This window comes from Megalopta genalis, chromosome 5, assembly GCF_051020955.1.
Source record: "Megalopta genalis isolate 19385.01 chromosome 5, iyMegGena1_principal, whole genome shotgun sequence".
Classification (NCBI taxonomy): Eukaryota; Metazoa; Arthropoda; class Insecta; order Hymenoptera; family Halictidae; genus Megalopta; species Megalopta genalis.
In genome coordinates, this window is record NC_135017.1 from 23058011 (window position 1) to 23084056 (window position 26046).

Consider the following 26046-nt stretch of genomic DNA (forward strand, 5'->3'; position numbering starts at 1 on the left):
CTTCCCTCCGACCTCTCTCCCCCTGCGTCGCTCCCAAACCAAACGGGATCCCGCTACACGTTCTCTCGCGGTGAACCTGCCTCGTCTTCCCTTTTTTCTCTCGTTTCTCGAGAAAAAGAGAAACATACGGCGTGTTCCTCCCGTCGCGTCGTCAAGAGACGCTCGCAGCTGTTCTTCGCGATCCTTCTCTCCTTCCCTCCTTCTCTCTGTCGCTCTCCCCCCGTCTCTCTCTGTCTCTCTTCTTTTCTCTCTATGGATCGTCTTGCGAGGGAAAGAGTTCCTCGTGCGGGAGAAAGAGGGCCGGGGGCTCGATGGGGGGAGGAACCTTCGGAGCGGGAGACTCCGACGATGAAAATTCACCCCACGACTCTTTATTCTTGGAAGCTCGCCTCCCGTGTCGCCGGAGAATGCCGCAGGACCAAACCGAATTCGAGGAAACTCGAGGGGTACCCCCGCAGCATCTGCGCGCGGGTACGCCTCGCCCCGTATAAATCTACCTCTGACACGCACGATCCGAATTCGGCACGAAACTTCGGAATTCTGTTCGAACACCCCTCGGGCCTCGCTGTCGACCAACGGCAAGGGCTTCATCGACTCGAGGCCTCGGTGTCGATCCAACGCCACGATGATTTCAATCGGCTTTCGTTACAGGGTTCAATTAACGCGCCCGCTGACCCCTCCAGCCCCGCCGCTTCGGGCCGGCGAAACGAATTCGGAAATCCTGGCCCCGGCAATCTCTACCAAAAAAATGCGACCGCGATAGAGGAATGTTAGTTGATCCGCGAACAATTTTAGGGACGGCGTCGTCGATGCTATAAATGAATTTTTAATCGAATATCGCAGTCGATACCGAAGTTATTCCATTGCGGGCATCGCATTCGAAACGAATTACACGAAATTAGTCACCGGCCGTGATTGTAAACTGAATTGGTCCCCGGTTCGCACGCGCAAATGCAACGCGAGAGTGTTTCAGTTGCAACGAATGATTAAATAAATGGCTGACCGCCGCGATCGGTAAAATATTCGACGCGGTGAAATACTTTCTGAAACGCAGAAAAAAAATGTGCATTTATCAAGCGTTCTATTGTTCAGCAAACCCTGCCACCGTTTCCTCGATATCCCCAGCGAGAAGTCAGCGAACGCGCCGGGTAACCGTTGACGCCATCGTGCCGGTGGCCGGGCGTTGGAGAGCTCGAGTTTACGAAGCGTTCTTAAACAAGTTTTAAGAAAGCACAACTCACCTTGCAACCATGTCCAATGCGGCTTAGCAATATCTTCCTTACCTGCAACAGAAAAAAGGAAAGTCCGCTATGAACTTTTGCTCTGTGTACCACGGGGTGAGTGCGCGCGAGGCAGGAACGCGGACCGCCGGGAACAAATCGAATAAATCAGTCGAGAATCGACGTCGGGGTGGGGTGGGTGTGCTACGGGGCTGCAGATAGGGGGTGCAGAAGAGCACGCGGGCGCGTACATATAATAAGAGGCGTCAGCTTTTGAATTATTCGTCGAAAAACTGATCACCGAGTGCGCGAAACACCGTAAATCCTCGAACTGTTTAAGCAGCCCCCCCTCCTCTCCGCGGACCACCCCCCGGCTCTGCCGTATAATGCCGGCCGGGGAGGATCGATCGATCCCCGGAACATTTTAAAACCGAACGAATGAGAGTTACTCGTGCCCGTGCCGTCATAAATGAAGCCACAAATCGTACTTAGCCATTCGACGGGCCGGCGATATTTCGCGAACGGGCAATACAATTTTCTATCGGATAGTTCAATTTCTAGATCGAGGATTCATATTTAAAAATATCCCCGGCGAACGGACGGGATTCGCACAATTAACGACGTCACTGCCCGCCCCTTCGCGGGGGGGGGGAGAGAGACCCGTCCAGCCCGACCGCCCCCCGTCGGATTCTCACTCCGCCCCCTCCCCTCGGCCCCTTGTTTTTCATTTCGATGGCAATTCCGTGCCCGTGATGAAACGTCGATCGATGAGCTACTGAATGCGTTTTCCGCGCTGCACCGACGCACCGGCGAACGCCACGGATTGTGTTCGTTAATATTCTATTAGACATCGACAAATGCGCGCCCGTGTTTCAACGAGGCGCGGCGTTTAATCTCCTTTCCCTCATTATGCATTCGATCTCTCGCCAAGCGAGAATGACGGTACACGGGCGGGATCCGAGCGACTGACAGACGAACGCGCTTCGTCGACGTTCTCGCCGATTTCTATCTTTCTCTCTGTTTCGATTCGGTCGCTTCTTCGTATTCTCTTCGGTAATAATTTATAATCATATTTATTCATGCGTGCGGGTGAAAAACCCTTACGTTGCGAAAGGAGATTTTGCATAGCCGTCACACGAGTAGAATAAAAATAAATATGAATAACGAAAAAATATAAATAATGAAATTAATGTATTATAATATATATTATATTATATATATATAATATAATATATATATAATATAATAAATATAATATAATAAATATAATATAATATATATATATAATAAATATAATATAATATATATATAATATAATAAATATATATTATATAAAATATATAATACATAATGAATATAATAAATATAAATATTGAAACAATACAAGAACTAAGAAAGAGAAACTAAGAAATAGTGAAGTATACATATACAGGTCTCCAGTTTCTTCCACAGTCATCCGGTTCTTTCCACGCATGATAAACTTGTTCGCAACTGAATACTGATACACGCTGATGCACTCTTTATACAAGTTTTGCCTTCTCTCATTACAATAAAATATATGTATAGCGTACAAAGTGTACTACTTATTCTCGTGCACGTTGCATCGACACGAAGCAACCGCGTATAAAAAAAAAATGATCTGAAACCATTTTCACGAGATTTATATCTTCTTCGAAAGAAGACGGAGCATCGAAGAGACTGAGCGATGCCGTCGACGGTTCCGTTTACCATAAATTAGCGTGCAGGAATTTGCAGTCGCGCGAAGGTCCGCAGTCCAGTAATAATTATGAAATAGGTTCCCCTGAAATTGAAGTTTACCTTCGCCCATTTCCGGGCCCCGGTGCCGGGCTGCGCGATGACACTTGCCGTTCCCATCTTTATGGTGGTCGGCAATAACCGGCAGAAATCATTGCGGCTCCGCACACACAGTGTCTCCGAGCGGCTATAAACTCGAATTCCCAGCCCAAAAACGGAGCCAATCTTGTGCCATTATTTGAGCAATAGCGCAGCCGGCTATGAAAGGGCTAACATATGCTAACGAGAGACAGAGAGAGAGAGAGAGAGAGATGGGGGAGGGGCGAGAGAGAAATAAGAGGCCGTATAAGCGTATGTGGCTCGTACCAATTCCCTAGTCGCGTGACGTCCGACATTTCTGGCTTTCGGGCTACGAGATCTCGCAGTTAATGCCGCGCATTAAAGATTGCGGATAACGGAGGAATTAAAACGTCGTCTGTGTCCGAGCGGTGGCCACACAGTCCCGGTGGAAACGTTTCTTACGCCGGACAATTACCGGGGGCAGCGGGCTCCGTTAAACGGACCCGGTCTAATCCGGTGCTTCATCTTCGGCCCTCGGTGTCTATTTAGCTTGTCACTCGCTCGCGCTATGAATAGTTAATCGTCGACCACGGCTTATCGATCGGTTGACCAACCGCGACCGTTGATCAACAGCGGTAAACGATCCTCTCTCCGGTTTACCCCGATAGGTAGCCGGTCACGATGCCGGCAACGAGGCGAGGGTTTCAGGCATTCGATCGACGAATTGTCAGGACTCACGGAACGCCGATAAATTAGCGTCCATAAAATCGCGACAAACGGCCGAGCAGCAGACGAAGGGAAACCGGTCGGGATTAAGGCGAGTGTCCGGGTGGGAGAAGGGAGCGGGGGATCGTTGGATCGCGAGACCGCGGAGAGACAATCGGGACACACGTCCTCGACGGTGCTCGCGGCACGCGATAACGATTGATCGATCGGGCCGGGGGTGGCCCGCCTAATTTGCCCGGGACATGGTTAATGCACGCGATCATCAGCGAAAAGGATTAACCAAATTGCTCGAAATGGGAAATTTCAATTGTCGAACGACTCGCCGGGCAGAACCGGGCAATTATGCTTGCCGCGCCGCGACGCGACGGGACGCGCGGTGCGCGACGCGTCGCGCCGCTCTCGGCTTTCGGCCCGACTCGTCGCAATAACAGAATAGCGTAATCAATTGGCGAGCCTCGGGCCGGCTCGGCTCGAATTACAGCGCTACGGTTACATCAATCATTAACTCGTTTATCGTGTAACCGGACTAGTTAGTCACGATCGTAAAGCAACCCTATTGAAAGTATAATGTTGCTGGCCTGGGAGTTGGGTAGCCAACAGCGAGCCAGAAAGCGAGCAAGAGAGAAAGCGAGCGAAAGAGAGAGAAAGAGAGAGAGAGAGAGGGATGGACAAGACAGCGCGGAGAGAGAGAAAGAGGGGCGTTTACAAGCGTCGAGAGGTACGAAGGTATTGGCCCGAGCAATCTAGCATCTAGGAACAACTTCTTTCCGGGCTGGCCGCACGCTCTGTCATCCATATTCCAGTTATTTGCGCACGTGCACCGCTCTATGGCCGCTATTTATGCGTCTCCGCGGGGACGGCGAGTGAGCTCGGGAGATCGCGCGGGCGCAGGCGCGACGGCGAGCGTGATCCCGAGCGTGATCGCGAGCGGCCGAACGCGCGATGGTTACCTACTTAAGTCAGATACTATCGGCAGAGGAGGCAATTCGATTGCGTGTACCGAAGCATGGTGCAGCGCTGATATAGAACTACTAAACAGGTCGTAGATCAGCTCGGTTAGTTATAACCGCTGCCACCGCTGCTGGCCGTGCCCTGTCCCCACATCCCCCCCGAACAACCCCCGACCGACTCCCTGGCAACCCCTGCCCCCCGGGCTGGACGCTGAACCAATTCCCACCGGTGTTCTGGATCATTTGGCGGCCCGCGGCCGTGAGATGCGCGCATGCACCGGCCAACGACGCGCCGCTATCTCGATCCCGTAACTCTGCGTAATTCGATCGGGTCTAGGATTTTTAGAAAAACCGTGCCTCTGCCGAGCTTTTCGAGAACGGAGAAGCTGCGATGCGTTTATTACGTGCAATCGCGTTCACGGTCCAATTGCTCGATGATCGATCGCTTTGCTAATGCTCGTCGACAGGTCGCACAGCTCCGATTATCTCGAGCCTTGATCGACGGACTTTTTAATTGCGGCAGCCAATGGGCTGGATCATTTGCAGCGTAAATTATCCGTGCGAACGTGTTCTCCGAGGAAATCGAAGATGAACGAACTACAGGTTGTCGCAAAAGTGGAGCGCACAAAATTCGCTTAAGCTTGTCGATTTTTATATCTTGTCGCTTCATAACGCGTAATTCGTCGGCTAGCTTGTTAACGTAGAATCGACGCGGTTAGACTGCGTTAATTGAATTAACGCAGGTGTTTTCTCGTAAATCTCTGTTGGAATTAAAAATCGTCCTTGGACCGCGCGGACGGCCGCATAAATCAGGATCGAAATCTCATATTCGCTCGGATGGAAGGTCGCCAACCGATCAGTCCCGCTCGTTCTTCTTTCGTCTGCCTCGAGGACCGATGAATTGATAATTCAAAGGGGCGGGTGGTGGCCGGCGTGGGCGCGTGGGTGGCCCGGCGATGGATTATTGGTTCGCGGCGACGGTGAACGCCGTGAAAATCTGCAGACTCGGTTGACTTACGACACATTGCCGGTGACTGGTTATTAGATTATTGGTCGTATCGACAGCTCGTGCGTTGCCTGCCGATACAGGCTCGGTGGAGAAGGTGGCCGGTCGGCGGGAGGGTGTGTGTGTGCGGCAGCGGGGCGAGAGAGTCGAGGGTGGTTAGCCAGGGGGGACGGTGATGGTGTCGCTGGTTGTGGGTCGCGCCACGGACCACGCACGCAAATATAGACGGGTCCGTGGTGTACGGGAGCGGAACGGGGATGCCGGAGAGAGAAACGGGGATGGTAGAGAGAAACGGGTGTATGGGCGAGAGAGGGTCGGGAGAGGGGGATCGGCGGAGCGGCAGAGGCGGTGGGACAAAATGGGGAGACCGTGATAACGATAACGTACGATCGGCATTAGCTGGCGGCTTGCTGCGGCTGATGGATGCGCTAATTATCAGCAAGCAGGAGTTACAGTGTTTCGCGTACCCGTCCGTACCCGCGCGATGACTATGCGTTTCCGATAGAGACCATCGTGAAAAAAGAGATTACGAGCGGCGCGGGATGGCAGCGAGCACGTCGGGGCCGACGAAAAAACCGGCGAGAAAAATAGGAGAGACAGAGAGCGAGTGAGAGTGAGGGGGGGGGGGGAGCTGCGAAATTCGGAATCGAACCATTTTCGATGGCCGCGTTCCGAAATTCGAGCGAACCCATTTGCGAGCGGGCCGATGTTTCCGCGCGCATGCATTCCGCCGGCAAATCCCGAGGCCCGATGAAACCTTATTGCATAATTTCGGGGATCCGACCGCGGTTTTATCCCCCGGAAAACGAGCCGGTGGAAAAACGGCCGGTGGCAGGGCTGAAAAACGGTGAGAATTTCGCGGATCGAATAATCGTCGGGCCGAGTAATGTCGGGCGAGACCGAACGAAATTCTGTTCCAGCTGCTGGCCGGCCCCTGGATCACTCCGGGCAAAACCAACCCGAGTAATCTTCGTTTCCCTTACGTTCAATTGGGAAGGCCGGCACCGTAGCTCCTAGCCCATCCACGGCGCGCACACACCCATACGTATCCCGGGAACCGCAAGCTGCGGTCTAAGCCCTAGATGCATCTACGTAGCATAATCTACGATAGCGGGCAGCGCGTATACACCACGATCGGTCGAGATCCGGTGCCCCGTAATGAACATGGCGCTTGTTTATTTAATGGGAAATTCGGTGGCGCCATAAAGCTCGAAGAAGGGGGTGAAACCTATTAAATTTATGTTTTCGGTTTACCCGCTCTGACGGATCGCAATGCCCGCACGCGTCGACCTCTCTAGCCACCCCCTCATCCCCCCCGCGCCCGTCGTGGTTCAACCACCCCCGCCGCCCGCCCACCGGCACCGCCATTTCCATCGGCTGCCGCTCGTTTCGCCCCGCTCGCCTATCCGCCAATCTCTATCTTCCTCCGGAACGCTACTGTTCATTGTCGTTCTCCCTTCGGTCCTCTCTGCCGCTCGATCTCTCTCTCTAACCCCATCCCACTCTCCCCCCGTTCCCAAACGATCCACGGCTCGGTGTGTTTGTGTTTACCCTATTGGTAGTCCAGTGTAATCCAAACGGAGATATATATTCCCGGTGCCTAGGGGGTTCGGGCAGGGTTCCGTGAACCACGTTGCGGCGCCCATCGTGACGGACAGCGCCGCGTCAGCGCGTAAAGCATCATCGCGTTTCTGCGGCTTGCGACCGCTCCGCCGTACGTTTCGCTGGTCACAATGGGCCAAGGATCTAAAATTGCGCCGATGGACACGCACGGCCAATATCGACGATCTGCCGGAAGCTTCGCACCACGGCCGATTGTTTTACGAGCGCCGAACCGAAGATACAAAAAGTTACACACTCTCGCGGATTCGTCTCGGCGACGCCGCGATTTCGCGGGAGAGGGTTTTAGGGGACGACGGTTTCACTGGCCGATCTCGGCGAAAGACGAAGTAATTTAGGCGATCTGTTACGAGAGACGAGGAATCGGACCGGTGACCTTAATTTCTTGTCACGCACCATTTACACCGTACATCTGCTTCAGGTCTGCGCGGAACACTGCCCTCGATCTTTATCGCTGCAACTGGTAATTGATCGATCAACTTTCGCGACAGATCTTCCAGAGTCCGCGAAAAAGTCGGCTCGCCGAGCCGATTAAAATCTCGTCGCGTTTCTTTTTAATGCGACGACGACGGGACGGCGATACGTCGTTCAAGCCTCGCGACGATTTCGCTTCAATTTCGTGGGAGAAACGCGGCGCAGGCTTAATTCGTGGCCTCGATGAATATTTCTCAGCGCGGTCTCCGAAGTGGAATCGTTGGAACCCGAATTGTACAACGCGGAATCGTTATCAGTTTTACGCGGAAGTTTGTCGGGGAGGTAAGGGACTCCAAGGGAATAATTCAAGAAGTGATTTAAAATTCGCTGCCGGGTCCAATGTCGATGAATCATCGGATACGAGGAGGCAACTTTTCCCCGGCCGTAGGAAAAACGAAAAAGGAAAATCGCCCGAAGTTTCGAAACCGTTATCGCGACGTTCTGCGACAGTGGGGATATATCTCCGTTTCGGGAAAGTTTCTCTTTCAACCGCCCGGGGAGCCTAACCACCCCCGGGAACCACCCTCGAAGAATCTGGTGCAGGAAAAACGACCATCCTGCAACTTTATCCCTTTTGAATCCCTCTAATTACCAAATTTTCCTCGCCCTTAATTTAGTGTTATAATTGCTTCCTACCCCTTGCAAGGGGTTGCTCTCGCTGGTGCTTCAGCTCTCCCGTGATACCGCCACCCTCGGCCGCCATTCCTTATATCCGATCCCTTCCCTGGAATATCCTTACATACCTAACCCTCCTTCTTACTCTCCCCCGATCTTTCTCTCTCTCTTTCTCTCTCTTTCTTTGTGTCTGCCAGCAGCCCTCCGTCTTTTATCACGGTGTTTCCAAATAGGCCAATAAATTTGTACTCGATGCGCATTTAAATGACTCGAGAACGCCATCGATTCCGATCCTCGTTACCGGTCACGATAATTGGGCATCAACGAACGATTCCTCAGCTTACGAGCCGCCCCTGATACGACGGCCGCGACGTCTCACCTAAAAACTTAGGTTCAATTAAAATTTATTACGACTGCGCCTTAAGAATGGGGGTGGCTCGGTGTTATATGAATGGAGGAGCTTTTTGTGCATCGGGGGTAGGTAGCTCGGCGGGCCGTAAATCTCTCTGCGAAAATATCCCGAGGAGAAGTCGTTAACCAGAAATTATAATTGAAATATTTTTAACCCTTTGCACACGCCAGTGGCGACTCCGAGGCACCGCTAAAAATTGCTGCACCGCGTTTCAAAATTACTTTGGCATTATCAAGTTTGCCTCCATTGCAAAAATTGTGAAAAGCTTAAATATTGTTGCGTTAGCTTCGAGTGCAAAGGGTTAAGCACAGAATTATTATTTTTCGAGCGAATAACAATGTCACGAAGATCTGCAAATGTGTAGTGGTGTGCCTAGACTTTATTAAAAATTTGTAAATTTGTAATTTGTACGCGAAGACATCGAATGGCTAGGGTTATTGGGAACGCTTTCGATCGGCGAATTTTCTAATTATAATTTCCGGCGTAGGTCATCGGCGAACACTCGCGAGAGGAACACGCGAACTGACGTTGCACGTGCAACGCGTGCCAGTCTGTTTGCCACGCAGTCACGTCTGCGACCGTTTATGTTTGCGCGATAGAGCGCCGCGTGTACGGTGCAGAACGTAAACCCGAATGGATTTTTGTGTCACCGAATACGCTGCAATAATAAAGCGATAATTCCTCTCTGTCGCAAAGGGGATACGATCCTCGGCATCTATTTTCGCGACCGGGACTATATTTAGACACTTATTTGCCCGTACTTTTCCACCTATCCGCCCGAGTTACGGCTCTACCGAGCAGCTGAATGAATTTAATACAAAGTACCTGGTTACAGAAATTCAATGCTGCACGCAGTGAATTCGAATTTTTTAAAGAGTCGCCGCTCTACATGCCGGTAGACACAGGAGTACCTTTCTATTTAATCCTTAACTGATACACTTATTCAAACCAATGTTTGTAGCTTATTGCCATAATATTTCTTGCATCATTATTGACATAAAAGTGGTAATGAAACAATTAAAATCAATCGTTCTTCCTTTGTCGAACAATAATGAAAGGGTCCTGTTCGATTGAATAGAAGCAAGTGTATTAAAAACGTTCCCTTTTTACTATTTTTCTTACAATTATATTTATATTATGTTTATATTATATTATAATAATATTAATATTTTTATATTATATTAATATTATATTTATATTATATCATAACAATATTAATATTTTTATATTATATTAATATTATATTTATATTATATCATAACAATATTAATATTTTTATATTATATTATAACAGTATTAATATTATATTTATATTATATTATAGCAATATTAATATTTTTATATTATATTATAATAGTATTAATATTATATTTATATTATATTATAATATAATATAGAGCCTATACAATAGGTCTCACAAACCGGCAATACTAGTTAAGGATTAAAATTAGTGGGTTGTTGCTCGATTCTTTTCGGCAAAAGTTATTTGATAATTAAAATCGAATAACAATACAAATGACGTATAAGATGTAATAAACTTGATTCAGAATTATATATTAACTTAGATTAGATCAGAGTAAGCCTCGTAGAAGAATAAATCGTTACGCAAGAAGGGGTGATACGGGGGAGGGTTGACAGACGTTTGGAAATATAAACCGCGAGGTCGAAATTAAATGAATATAATAAGTGATTCAGAGTCGTTGGGAAAAAAGCGTCTGGAGGCGAGACACCGGGGCCATTTGCGATTCAGACGTTCCAAGGGGGTAGTCCCATCCAGGCTCGCCTAATAGCCGAACATGGCGGCGGCCGTAACTCGCAAGTTTTCCTGCTCGCAGCGCGAGGCTGACACACAAAGGAGACAATAAGTCCGGCGAACGGGGAACGCGTGAGACATAAAAGGCTCCGACGTCGTTGAGTGCGTTCGCCGAGTCAATATAATTTTGGCACGGCACTCGGATGTCGGCGAACGTCTCCGTGCGCGCATTCGCTCGCATCCGGGGGCCGTATACGTCTGGAGATACGACCGGGAGGAACGGGGTTCGACGTAATAACGCGCCGATCTGTCGCGTTATGCGCAGGCTAGAATCGTTCCAGTATATAAAACTCGGTTTACTTTCGGTTACATGGGGGAGGTCCGGGTGCTCGAAACTCGGCGCATATCGCGAAACAGTCGTTGGACGCCCCCTTGGCCCCGACGAATCGGCCATTTTCTTTCGCCCGGCGCGATATATGTATCGAGCAGCGGCCGAATGTGTCTGCGGCCTAACTTCCAGCTTAGGCAAAAATGCGTCCGGGGGGGGCACGCGGGTCGTAGTCAATTCTCTCTCGTAACGATCGCGAGATAGCCAGCCTGTCCCGCGGTGAAATGGCGCACAAATAAGCGCCAGATAAATCACCGTCGCCGAAGAAAAAGTCGCGGCCACGCCGGAAGATATTCCGCCATTGTGTTCCGCCTGGAAACGAACGGTGTGTTGTCGGTCCGCTTTCTACGCGGAATCCCTGCCGGCATTGTGCACTATGGCTGGCCTAACGCAGGACACCGTGCAATCGCCGCGAACGCGTCGATTCGATCGCGATTCGATGAAAAACGGAGACATTTCCGGCACCCGTCCGATCCGGGACGCTGAAGCGAATTCAGGGGGAAGGGGGATCGCCGCGGAACACCGTTTTCCCCCTTTTCTTGCTGTTACATGCAATTTATCTGCGGGCATCGACGTCTTCCAATTCGATCGATACGATTCGTGAGAATTAAAGGGAATGCGTGAAGCATTTGTTTGTCGAACGGTCGAGGAGAGGGCTGTGCAACAAATAATGCGGCGCATACACGATCTTCTGGCTAGGTGAGCCGTTCCGTGAACTTCCAACACAAACAACGGACTGTGGTCGGCACAGTACACGAACCGTAACAGCATTATCGATAAAACTCAACCTGAACCATTGACTCCCAAGTACTTCGGCGATGTAGCCAGCTGAAACAACTTCATTGCTCGCATGGAACCGTCTGAACGGGTCCGAAGGTAACAAAAGCCGGCCATTGTTCGCTCGTTGCGGAACCATCATCGAAAACTTCCACGGTCAACGAATTATTTTCGAAGTTTCGCGAAGCCTGAGAGCGTCCCGCGGACGAACACCGACGACGACGCCATGAATGCGCTCGTCGTCGCGGCGCATGAATAGAGAGGGCTCCAATCATCGAGCCGCTAACGACCCCGCGAACGATACCGGAGAGCTTTTTGCTGTGCAAACTGCCGGCAAACTTGTTTGGTGGCGACGGAACCGACCGGCAAAGATTGGCTGGTTCTCGCGGGACGAAAGAAGCCGCTCGCAATAGCGTCCCGGCTGAAAAACAGGACTAGCAAGAAAAAGCTTCGCGACAGCGGCAAGTTTCCCCGCGGCGATGTTTTATTCCCGGGTGCCGCGAGTGCTGAGAGTTAAGGCTCTCGTATCCACCGCCACCGGCGAAGATATACCCAAGTAAGTGGCGGGCGTTAGACTCCGCGGTAGGAGTGTATAAAGGACCCTGCTCAGTCACCGCAAACTCTCCTATTCCCATCCCCTTTCCTCTATCTTCCTGCACCGCCGACGCCGCCGCCGCCGCCTGCCTACCGCATACCGGCTAGGAAAGGGTTCGTAAAAGTTGGGGACGCCCGGGATATTTACGCGTCACCGTAAACTGTACGCGCCTTCTTACTTACCCTAGGATACACTGCCACCTCCGGCTACGTTAGATACAACCCCCGCCATTCGGCAACGCCACCCCGAGATTATTATCCCGCTATCAAATGGCTACCCCCGCTGCTATTCTTGTCGCGTCCCGGCAAACTTACGCGAGAACCCGACCAAATCGAAATGTCGACGATCCTTTCGGATTTGCCGATCGACGGGACCACCCCCGATTTTTAAATATCTCGGGATTTTACTGCACCCTGGATTGGATAACGCTCGACAGACAGCTCTTTACGAGGGAAACGGCGCGACGAAGTGAGTTCGACGCCGAGGTTAACGAACGCGCCATTTTGACAGGTTTCGAATTTGTTAATTTAGGATGATCGAAATTATTAACCCTTTCCACTCGAAGCTATTTTAACAGTAAATCTAAAATAATTTTTCTGACTTAGAGTAAATCCATTTTATATGACAAAGTGCATTTTATGCATACGAAATTGAGACTCCCGATTTATAGAACAGTTATGCTTTTAATAATATTTATAATCTAAACTTCGATGATATAAAAGTGATATTAGAACGTGCTACAATAATTTCAGTGGTGCCTCAGACTCACCATTCGGGTGCAAAGGGTTAAGATAGACATTTTCTGGGGAATTTAGTCGATAAACTTGTTTCTTTCGACGCTTTCTATGATTAAAATTGCTGAAAATCTGAATACGGTAAATTCTCTCTAATTGACGCTCGGATTGTGCACAAAAATGGAGAATTCGGGAAGAAGGGATACGATTGTTCGAGTCTTGCTGCTTCTTTTTATAGTTATCGATTGTCAACGACTATAAAAACGAGCCGCTCGAACAATCGTAACTGCTCTTCCCAAATTGTCCATTTTTGTGCCCGACCTGAACGTCATTTATGGACGATTTATGCTTGTTATTTTTATGAGGCGGGTCCTAATCTAGAAAAATCTGCGACCTTGCGAGCACTTTTATGTTTTCGGGACTAGAGCGAGTGGACCGGACACCATAAAAACAGCTGAAGAATTTAGGAATTTTATTTTCGGGTCGAAGGTCCACGCGAGGTTCCAAAACGGCAGCGAATCCACTTTCGCAGCAACTCGAACGAGTCGATTTGTTTTTCGGGCCCCTTTGATCCAGCCATGGTGCGCGAATTAACCGTGCAATGACAACATCTAATGAGACTGCCCGCAGTGATCGTTAAAGATCCCGATCGAGCAGCGAGAGACAAACAGGCGGTGTCGAAAGAAAAGAGTACTGTCGAACCGGATTCGAGGCAGCCCGCCTCTTTCCTCCGTCGACCAGCGTGTTCTGACCTAACCTAATTGAGTTATCTAGGCCGTCGACGAATTCCTACTGCCGGAGCCTAATATTCGAAAATGGCAGTTCGCCTATAATGGTACGCTCTGGTTTTCTACCTGTCCGCGCGAGCTCTGAGGCTATTCCCTCGCGGTCGATTTCCAGCGAAACCAAAAAGAGCCTAACATTTCCGAGAAATGTCACGGGACAGCTCGAAAACGATCGCGACACACGAGATGCCCGGTGGAGGAGGAGGAGGAGGAGGAAGAAAAATGGGACGCTAAGGATCGGAACACACTATCGCGCCGTTCCCGATCCGGTCTCGATGCGGTCTCAGTTCAGTCAAATATTCTTTGATTAACACATTGAACGCGGCGTCACCCCCTGGGGGTGACAATGGACTTTTCGTTTTGGCGATGACAGTCCTCTTGGACTGACAGTGTACTTTTTTTGGGCGGCGTCAGTTTTCAGAAACTGACAGCGAACTTATCGTTTAACTCTTTGGGACACAGGATTTCAGAAAATGAAATAGAAAAAAATAATATGCACAGAAATTTCATTGCGTTTTAAATTAAACAGAATCGGTATATTTTTATTGACAAAGGGATCGCGTAATATAAAAACATAAAAAAATAATAATTCAATTCAATTTGTTGTTACAGAGTGGGACTCAAATAGTCCCACCGTGCCACGTGGGCTCATGAATGCGCATGCAGCTATTGCAATATTTCGAGGTGGGTCTAAAAATGTCCCACCGTGCCCCGAAGAGTTAAACGGCATCGGCGCATAGGACCGGCAGTATCAAGGTTAAAAAAAATAATGCCAGTCTGCCGCCTCAATGGAAAAGCCAGCAAAACCAGCTCCGCGCTTAACAGGTTAATCCTTATAATTTTATAATTTATAAAAATAAAAAACTAATAATTATTCTGATTTATAATATTTTCATTTTATATGACAAAGTGCATTTTATGCATGTGAAATTGAGTCTTGCGACTCTTACACAACGTTTACAGTTTCAACAATCTTTGAAAATCTAAACTTTGTAAATGTAATAATGATCTTAGAACGTGATGTAACAAACTTCAGTGGTGCCTCAGAGTCACCGCTCGAGTGCAAAGGGTTAAATGCAACGTAGTTCGAACAGGTCGGTGCGCAACCTTTCGTGCTGGATCGTTGTACCACTCGAGTTCCATGACTTTCTATCTATTCGTCATCCGCGGCGAGTTCCACGCGCGACACGTGTGTTTATTAACACCTTTACCCTTGCTATCCCAAAGCTAGGAAATTTATTGGTATATTTTTGAATCGGCCTGTATTTAACCAGCGTCTGCTGAATTTCATCGGCGTATTCGACGCGGGCTCGGGCCCGCGGGACGTATTTATAGGACGGTGTTTTGTCTATTTTCTACGTGATTCACACCCGCGTGCACGCGCACAGGCGCACCCGCGTACACGCGTACATCCGAACCTGTACGAGCCACCTACGCTCGACCGTGCACCGTTGCTTATTCCGAATGCGACAGCGCCATTCTGCCGATCCGTATTTTTAACCCCCTGCCACCGGAAGGATCTTCCGAAAGTTAGCCGCGTCCCGGATATTTATGTATCGTAAATTCCAGCCGCGTTCTTGCCCTTCCCGCACCGCCGCCAAGACACCGGGGCCCCGTTTCCTCTCAAGGATTACAACCCGGGAGAAGCACACCCCTTTTACTTCGGAACGACAGGGGTGTCCTCCGTAATTATCCTACCGAAACGGTCACATTGTTTCGCGTGCCGGCGCGAGTAAATTAAGCGGAACTGCGTTTGACGTCCGACCGAAAAAATACGTCCACCTTAATTGTTCAATTCCGCCGGCGATTTGTCTTCGCCGGGCTAAACTGTTTCGCGATTGTCTTCTTGCCTGGGGGTGGTTCCCTCTCGAGGTTTATGCGGTCCGTTCGAAAAAGCCAGTCGGTGTAAGTCCACGTTTCTTTGGAAATGAGTTACGCGGTGCGAACGCTTCTTTAACGTAGGATCTTCCAGTCGATAAATCAATACGGTCGCGCGATTTCTTAATAAATAAACAATAGGGAGGAGCACTTATATTGACTACGAAATGACTAAATAAAATCGTTCAGTGGGAATTGTATTTTTTAAAAAGACATTGACGCTTTTCTTTCGTCCTGGATCTTTCGGTCGATAAATCAATGCAGTCGATTTCCTAATAAATAAACAATAGAGAGGAGCACTTACATTGACTACGGAATGGCTGAATAAAATTGATCAGAGAGAATTGTATTTTCTAAAAAAATATTAACATTATTCTTTCGTTTCGGATCTTTCGGTAGTTAAATCAATACAGTCGATTTCTTAATAAATAAACAATAGGTAGCAGCACTTATATCGACTGCGGAAACGACAAAACAAAATCGTTCAGAGGGAATTGTATTTTCCAAAAAGACATCGACCTTTTTCTTTCGTTTCTCTTCTGGTTAAGGTCATTTTCGATGCCATCTTCTAATAAAAATTCTGCTCCGCATCGTTAGCGGCGTTGTTATTTTCTTCGACGCTAATTTCCAAAGCCCTTATTTATCCAAATTTTAATCCGTTCAGTGCTGATCAATGTTATGTCTAAAGTAACCTAGGTTCGAAAACTCATCCGAAGAGTGAAACGACGCTCGGCGTATCCTCGTCTCGAGAAAGAATTGAAAATACGATTCGACGTTCGCTCAGAGGATCCGAACAGCGGCAATACCGGCGAATGCATTCGAATTGACAGAGAAAGATCTGCGGGAGCTATCTCGGCAATTCCAGACCGGCCGGTCGTCGTTTTGTTCCCCGTTCGGTCCGATGGAATTTCGAGCAGTCGCGTCACGGTAGAAAGAGAGCAACAGCTGGGCTGTGCGATACGTATCGAAAGTTCCGGGAATATCGAACGGCGATCTTAAAAATAAAGCCACGCTATTTCCGATAGTGTCGCGCGTTGAGCAGATTGTGTTTCGATCAAACGACAGCTCTGCAGAGTGCAGGACACGACGCGGCAGTTTCCTGGCCGCGCCGAATTTAGGAAGCCGATGCTGCTGTTGCTGATGCTGCTGCTGCTGTTTCGCGTCTCCTCTCTGTCTACCCGAGAGTCCGTTCGTCAGCGTCCTCTTAAAAATACACGGACGCGCGCACACACGTCCGAGAGTCTATCGCATGGCGGACCGTTCTTTCGGCCTGGGAAACGTGAAGCTCGTTCGTTCGGTTCGTTCGTTCGTTGGTTCGTTCGTTCGTTCGTGCATCTAGAGGGAGGGTTTAATTCCCTTGAAGCATTGTCCACGTTAGCTACCATTACACTCGCATGGCCGTGCAATTAGCAATGTAAATGCCGGTTAGTTAGTTAGCGTGTTCGTAAAGCAAACGAAGGTGGGCACTGGGACTAGATAACGGACCTCCCAGGCGAGTGATCATCTCAATTAACCTTTGATAACGATACGGCGATCAATTGCTTTTTGCATACCGATCATTCTTGCTGTTTTTCCGCCCGCCGTTACTCCGCCACGTCTTTCGTATCGTTCCGAGATCTGTTTCGTCCTTAACTTAACGATTTCTCCGTCTTAGAATACCTAATGAGCCGCAGTTGGTTTTCATTTGCCGCGCGTCGATGAAACCGAGAAACTTTCACGAATTTCTAGCGAACGATTTCAACCGGCTGTGTTGTCATTGTTTAATGAGAAGAGCGCGGTGGCCAGAGGAAGAAGCTTGAAGAATATCTTGAAGAAAAATTGCTGGATCGAACGATCCTAATCGTCGAAGTCCAAGATTGTACAAGAAACGTCCACTTTCTGAGTATCAAGCTTCTTCCTATGGTGCTCGTAAAAATTAATGGTGTTCGAGTCGCATAGAGCCGACTGAGAAATACGCGGATATCTTTGAAAACTGCACAGTGATAGAATGTTTTTAACCCATTGACTGTCACGCAAATTAAGCGCGTCTTGCCCTGGGTGGCACGGTTTTATCTTAAAGAAAACATGAAGTTTTACAAAATATAATAATATTAAGTTACTGATATAATATTGCAATGGCATTTACAGTATTTTTATTGAAAAATCTCTGCAAAAATTCTCTACACTATATATACATTTTTCATTCATCCTTTCTAATAGTTCCTAACTCAAATAGCCATTTGTAGCCAATCTAAACTTGCAGCACCCACTACGAGATATCTCGTAGCTGGCAGTTTTGGTACAGACGCTTACTACGAGATATCTCGTAGTTGGCAGTCAATGGGTTAAGCGTATTGTTTGTAGGGATGTAATAATTACTGTGGAAATACAAGTGAACATTTGTTTGCAGAATTCGCAAAGTGTTTGCAATTTGTGACTCTAACAGGGCGATAAGAACCAAGGTTAACAGATTTTGTTATACTTTCTGTCGTTTTTCTGTCCGCGTATCGTCGACGAGGCAAACGGAGTAGAACCACCCAGTCGTTCCCAAATTCCCCACTTATGAATGAAGAGTATACCTCGAAAAGTGTATCGGAGCGCCGCCGTCGTCGAGGATAGCGTCCCCAGCGTCCTGTAACGAGCATGGCCGGTAATCGTCGCGGTGAGCCCGATGACGACCGTTGAACCTTACTAATGGAACGCTCGCGCGATAGTCGATCACCACCACTTAACATGTACGGGTATAAATCCCGTGTCGAGGCGAGTCGAAGCGGAACAAGCCACCTAACGAAGCGCCGTGTCGATTCTTCGCGTGGCAAGGCGCGACTACCTCTCCTCTCTCACCTCTCGAATTCCAACGGTTCGGTTCGGTTCCGTACGCGGTACATTTTGATCATCCTACCGGCGGACGGATATCATCTTTTTCAGGGGGCCCCGTGAACACGGCCGTAGAAGAAGCCATGCTGGCCCCGTCGGTTATGGCCGCAAGGGTGTTTCCCACGGGCGAAGGACCTGCCCCTTGTCCCGAATTTCGCTGCCACTCACCGGGACGGGACCCGTCTCGCACGGCGACCATAATGGCCCCGAACCCCTACTTTCTTCTAGCCGATGCATCTGCCGCCTTGCATACTTCTACGAGACCCTGGCTTCGCAGCATGGTCGTTCGTAGATATTCGTAGGGGTGGAAAGAGGGGGGGGGGGCGTAAAGAACTGGTTTTAAAACTCAGCTTTCAAAATCCCCAGTCGCCGGCTCCTCGCGTGCCGAATCTTTTGTGTCCGGTGGCTGTTTCGGAAAAATTCGTAGAAAGTTACGACGTTTTTGAACAATAACGGGGGAGCCTTAACCCTGCCGAGAGTTCGAAGCGGAACGCGGCGATCTAAACGAGTCCGTTGAACAAAAATCGGGACGCGTCTGTTCGGCTCGGCTTCTGCTTTTTTTTGTTTTTTGTTCTTTTTTTTCATTAATATTTCTCCTGGATTTACGGCCGGCCGCGATAGTTAGATACGAACCGAAATGATTAATCTTCCTTATCCGTACGAATTTGCTTTATTTGACGAAGTTATTTACATACAACGGGTTGTAAATAATCTGCATACATTTGTTCGCGAACTGTTACGTTTTGTCAACGTGGCGTCAATATTTCAAAGTCCCGTTGCGAAATCCACAGGGCCGTACTTCGGTCGAACGTAACCGGGCTCTGCTCTATCGATTTTTCGAAGTCATCCGAAAACGAAGCTTCGGACAACAAAAAAGTGTCGCGGGCCGGCGTGCACGGGGGCTGGTTGAATAATGATTGCATTTTTTTTATTTACGGCCACGAATTCGTCAGTGGACAACAGCGGCCCGATAAGATCGACGCGGGCGAAGTTCTGCACGGAACAAGAGAGAGAGAGAGAGAGAGAGAGAGAGAGAGAGAGAGAGAGAGAGAGAGAGAGAGAGAGAGAGAGAGAGAGCCCGAACAAGAGAATAACAAGAGAATGGACATGCAGGCAGCGTTGACTTCAATAAAATTCTATTCGAAAGTGCAAAACCCATTCGAATATTCCGCGCGATTAAGCACATCGCGCGACAAAAAAGCGTTTAAATCGCGGAACATTTTGCGAACGAAACGTTCCGTTAGTAAATAGTTGTTAAAGGACGCCCGGACAATTTTATTTCTGTTTCCGAATAAACAATCGCCGGGCGGGGATGGGAGGGGGGAGAAAAAAAGGTGAGCGCGGAGTAATTTTATCTCGCGCGAAATGAGCGTCAAACGGGTCGTATAACGTTCTGGCGAATTCCCGCGCGTTTCGCATCGAGCCCATTAAATCTTCCGGGCGGGACGGCCCGCAAAAATGAAAATTAAGCGATCCCCGATTGTTTGCACGGTCCTCGCAGCCATCGCGTGCGTCGCGACCTTTCGTTTCTTTTCGCTCTTTGTTCTCGCGTCCTGGCTGCCGCGCGGAAGGGAGCTGCGTTACCGACCCGGTGAACCAGGCGGATTCGGTTTCGGGAAGGCTCGGAACGATGGCGCTCCCATCTTTATGCCACACCCGAGACACTTAGGGGACGTTCCGGGAGACCTTTACGGCTGACAACCGGCGGCCACGTGCCGTTGATTTCCCGGGCTCTCGGTCGCAGCATGGCTCGTTTACCCAATTCCGGGCGAACCGGAAGCGACCCGATAACATCTAAAACGACGCCGAACCTGTACTTTAACGAGCACGTTTCTGCGATGTCGTTGACGGCCCCTGTCACTCTGAAGGATTTGGTCACCAACCGGAGACAATGCCGCTGCTCGCGCAACGTGCATCCACTTTGCATCGCATTCCTCGTTTCTTCGCCGGAGAATGCGGCAAACGTCTCGACAATTTCGGTCCTCGCTTGCTTCGTCATTTTTTCAAATTACCTGCCACAGTACTTTTCGGGTTCTCGTTCCGGAACCGTTACGTGTAATACTTCGCGTGAGAACAGTTGTTGAACAGTCTGGCAAAGTACATAATTCAGAGGCCTAAACATTTTCGAGGCTCGCGTCCGATTTCTAACAGACCGTTCAATCCTGTTCATTAGCTAAAGCGTTATTATCCGCGATCCAGCCGGTATAAAATAATGCGCGCATCGTTACAACAAAGTGTGCAGCGCGCGCGGTGCGCGCATGAAGGAGCGCATCAATTAAGAGAAACTAAATCTGTAATTTAAGTAGACACAGTTACAAGCTAAAAAGGCCTGTTCTAAAAAGCCGCGAGCATATTAAACGGGCCGCTAATGAAACACAGCCCCGTAATTTCGCGAACAAACGCGGCGCGTTAAGGAACTTGTAAAAAAAGAATGAGCCGGTCGAATCACCCGAAACCCTTTAAAAGTCGTTTACGGCGAAGGTTGCCGGGGTCTTAAGCGAACCTGTTTTCCTGGCGAGCCGCGGAGGCCCGTGGCAGCCTTTAAGGTTCCAGAAATCACGAGTCGACGAGGGGAGAATAAGATCGAGAGATCTTCGGGACAGTGAACGGCCTTTGCTCTTCCGGCGGAACGATCGTCACGGCGAGCCCGTTCTCCTGTTTAAGGACGGGAGGAGTAGCGAAAGATTCGCCGGGAATGTCTTCCGGTCGTTGATTACGGCCCGGTTGACAGGGTCCCGTAACAAACGTTGTTACGGGGCATTTCGGAGCCGGCGCGAGTGGCTGCCGATAACAAACTGCTGGTCCCGGTGTGGCGGCAACGGCCCACCACCTTGCGACGAAATTAGGCTGTCCGTAAAATGTAATATTATTTTTAGTTGGCTGCCCTTCCCTGTTCACCGGCGGCAGTAACCATAACTTTCGGCGGGCCCGCGTGCCGTGACGCCGGCTATCCCGGTCGGCCGGTGCCGGTGCCGCGCCGGTTCCTCTCGCACGCATACCGTACCCGCTTCGTACCCGAACACTAATTCTCTCCTCTATCCACCCACATTCACGCTCGCCCCCTCGCCCCGCTTCGGAGCCCGCCGCCCCTTCATCAATTCCTTTTTCGGACGACGCTCTCTCTTTCTCACTCTTTCTCTCCCTCTCCCTTTCTCTCTCTTTCTCTCGCTCTCTCCTTCTCCTTCCGAATCCTCTTCCTAAAGTCCTCCGATCCTCCTCTCGGTAAACCACCGGCCTCCTCTCCGGCCGTACGCGTCCTTCAAGGCTGAATCGAATATCTAGCAGACTATTCAGCATCGACGAGATCCAAGGTCCTCGCCCCCGATCCTGACCACACTCAAGTTTAACTACCGGTTCGAGTAATACCCGCTCTGTCGATTTCATTTCCTCCCCACCTTCATTCCGGCTCGGCCAACGTCGTCTATGATCGGCCGAGACGATCTCGTGCGTCTTGCGTTTGTGCTCGACCGGCACGGGAATCGATTGCGCTCGGCTTAGACCCGAGGGTCGCGTGTGTCTAATTGCGTTAACCCGGCGATTCTTGCCGGCGCGCGGCGACGCGATACTTTCAGTGCCTATTCGACCGTTTTCCTGACGGCGCCGATGCCACGCGTTCACTTCGGGTAATTGACGAGGGCGGCGCGAACGTTGCAACGCAAAGGCTTCGCGTCGAGATTCGCGAACAGCGGGAACACTGATTCTTCGGGCGTTCTTGAACCCTCGGCTGGCCATTTTCGTTAAATGTCTCATGTATTCGGAAATTCTACGGTCCAAGTGACAGGAGTTGAGTGAGAGAACAAGGTTTTTTTTCAAGGATCTTGATAAGTTGAGTATAGTGTAGCAATGTTCTGTAATCATATTCTTTATTTCCTTTTTATCTCGTTTATCTAAACACATTAGAAACGTTTGTATATTTTTGTTCATTGTGTGAATATTCTTTACATGTTTAGTTACAAATTGTTATTAATAAGTCGCTTATTAATGTTAACATGATAGACGAATGTTATTTTATATTATATGTCTGAATAGTGTACAGAAAATTCTTCTTAATTGGAGCTCAGATTGTGCACAAAAATGGATAATTTGGGAAGAGAAGATACGATTTTTATGGTTACAGTAATGTCTCTCTAATTGACGCTCAGATTGTCCAAAAAAATGGACAATTTGGGAAGAGAAGGTACGATTATTAGAGTCTTGTATTCGTAACTATAAAAACAAACTGCAAGGCTCGAATAATCGTATCTCCTCTTCCCAAATCGTCCATTTTTGTGGACAATTAGGGAGACATTACTGTATTCGACTACTTGAAAGGTCTCGGCATCAGTTTTCAAGATCTGTTTCTCGCAGATTAGAAACCGTTATGTTTAGACGCGAATATTATCTTTATATATTATGATATCATAGAATATTATCTTTAATATATCTTTATATATTATCCTTGGAAAACGCAAGAATGATACTACCAGTTACTCCAAAAACTTCATTGTACGCACAATTTTGCAAACTACGAACACACATGCACGAAAAGACACCAACTATCTTCGTACCTCACTGTTGTTAACAACCAACACTTCCTGAACGCTACAATTAAATTAGCAAACGACAATGTCTGCTCGAAACATCAAAGTGCATACGTCCATCCCGATCGAAAAGTAACAAGCTACCACTCCCAGGCCATTCTAGGGGCAATGAATTCGCGAACAGCGCCATATCCAAAATTCCCTAGGCTATATCGAGGTTCGGCATAAACATAACGTGGCTGGGCATAACGCGAATGAAATGAGCGGAGCACACTCGAGGAAACAAAACGGGGAAGGGGCCGTTGATGTAGCACAGCTTGAACCTGCCAGGGGTCGGCGATCCCCTCTAGTCCTTGACCTTCCGCCGGTTTCACGGAATATAAAGCTCGCGAATCATTTCAGCGGCCTCCTCTTCTCCCGGCGTTTTCTGTCACGCAATTAACGTACGCGGTCGCGGCCGGTCCCTTCGGAGCCGAGCTACGATAAATCGCGGCCGGGCTCGCGGGCTCCGGGGAGATTTAAAAACATTCGCGCCCCCGTTAGAGAACGCTTGTTTCGCGACAAGGCCGATACGCTCCAGACTATCGCGCCGGAAGCCCGTTGATCGCCATCAATTATCGCGCTGTTGATTTTTACTGCCGTCGAAAGCGGCTCGAGAACCGGCGAGCACCTCGACGACGTAATCCTGCGTGGAAACGATAATGATAACGCAGTACGTAGGTGAAGTGGAGGCTTCGATGCTTGGTCCCGATGAAAATTCGAAGGAAATTGCTCGGAATTATACAGGGTGTCCCAAAAATGTCTCACAATCCGAAAGTAGGGGAATCCTGAGGTCATTTGAAGCAACTTTTTCCTTAGCGAAAATGCAATCCGCGGCTTCGTTTACGAGTTATTAACGAAAAACAGTGACCAATCAGAGGTGAGATCGTTTGGCGCGAAACGGCGGAGCCAATGAGCGGAACTGGGCTCCGTGCACTCGTTGGCTGGGCCGTCGCGCGCCAGCCGAGCTCGCCTCTTATTGGTCAGTGTTTTCCGTTAGTAACTCGTAAACGAAGCCACGGAGAAAATTTTCGCAAAGGAAAAAGTTGCTTCAAATGACCTCAGGAATCTCCCATTTCCAGATTACGAGACATTTTCGGGACACTCTGTATATATACAATAATTACTGGACCGTGTATTTTAATAACAATGGACGCAGCATGCGTTACGTCTTCTTAGCGCTACGATCTCAACTGGCACAGTGATTGACGCTCGATCGAAGGATCTAGAACGCAGGTCAACTGTATAATAAGTAACCATTGCTTATTAGCATAATTACCAGACCGCGGATGTTTGTGCAAAATAAAAATTGTTCGTCTCGATTTTAAGAAACAGACGATGAAAATAAATTCTTTATTCTTCCTTTAATAATCTTAATCAGTAGAAAGATAGTACGCGTCGATATTCTTAAATTCATTTAACCTTTTCACAGTTTGTAATTTGACATACTAATTTCTGTCATAATTCGCGGTCTAGTAATTAAACAAAAATGTCGCGCGACATCGGTGCCTATATTACACGAAATAAGCACCGTCAACTCGTTCTGGAATTTCAAGGTGCTAAAGACTTTTAATATCAGGGTGCAGCACCAAGGTTGATCCGCTTCGAATCGGGCGCACATTGCAGTTTTTAGGCTCCTCGTGGCATCGAGCATTACGAGTAGCATCGCGTGGATTAAATTGGACCGTGGTTGCAGGTGGAGTTTGATTACAAGGTGCGTAAATATCAATGTTTTATTTCTGGTGCGCCAGCGTCGCCGCTCTTAACGATTAACATTCTAGTTAACAATTTCAGGCCGCCTACTTCTCACAATGTATTCAATTTTAAGCCGATCAAATGATACGGTACGGCGCACACTGATTACACCACTCGTTTTCGTCGTGTTTCGCGAACGGCTCGCGCAGTTCGAAAAATTCCAGCCGCCATTTCAACGCGATCTTATCCCGCACTTACAGCGAAAACATTCAATCGGTCGCTCAGTCGAGGGTATAATCAAAGCATTCTTCCCATACATCGTCTTCCTCCGAGTTATCCGCGATTTGCATACAACGTAGCGTACCAGCGAACGATCTGTCTCGTTGAATCGAACGTCTACACGACGATCGATCGATCGCGCAATTTATCCTCCCGATTCGTTGAGCAAACAGATCGGTTACGATTTCCGAAAAATCTGCCGCGGGACAAAATACAATTTCCGATACCACTCGCGAACCGTCCACGAAGGAGAATCCAGAAATTAATATAACCAGGGTTCCCCGCGTTTCCGTGCATCATTTAACGACAACTTTCTAAAGCAAAGGTGTCCGCCCACAGATAAAAATAAATGCTCAGAGGCGACCGATTCCAATATTCCTACGACATCGAACCGCTCGGCGGCCATTCGACGGAAAATGTTCCATAAAACGAGCAGATAGGTGCCTGGAAAACCAGAATTCGTTCCCTCTCTCTCTCTCTCATACACGCACACGTATACTGTGTTGCTCTCTCTCTCTCTTTCTGCCGCTCGCCAGCTCGCTCGTTCTGGCCGCGACAATTAAAGTGATTTACGTAACGGAGACATTTTTCAGTTGCTCGTAAAAGTTTACACCTGTATCGGGATTCAAACGGCGGGAGTTGGGTATCGGAGCCATTAATCCCGGGATCGATTAACGGCGTTTCGTCGGGAATCGACGCCCGTTGACCCGAGGGTAAACAACGGACGCGCGCATCGCGACCGTTCGACGACGTTGTTGGTAATAACTTGCCATTACCGACAACGGATCGCCGACACCAAGAAAAAGAAGACAAGGCAGCCCCGCACACGTGTACCCCGGTTCTGTACCTGGAATCACTTCTCGCCGCTCGCCGGCCTCGTCGCGGACAGACGCCGCGCGCTCAGAAACC

The 26046-nt window shown here is 48.9% G+C and overlaps 1 protein-coding gene across 3 annotated transcripts in view; it reads right to left on the minus strand.

The window, feature by feature from the left end:
- The window catches only part of Ubx (ultrabithorax), a 212875-nt gene that overhangs the window by 137475 nt on the left and 49354 nt on the right, over positions 1-26046 (minus strand). For 2 of the 3 annotated variants that reach the window (XM_076521689.1, XM_076521688.1), the window contains exon 2: positions 1242-1283. The exons of the other annotated variant lie outside the window; for it this stretch is intronic. In XM_076521689.1, coding sequence (XP_076377804.1) covers positions 1242-1283 — 42 coding nt within the window. The remainder of the gene's footprint in view (positions 1-1241; positions 1284-26046) is intronic. 3 annotated transcript variants of the gene reach the window in all.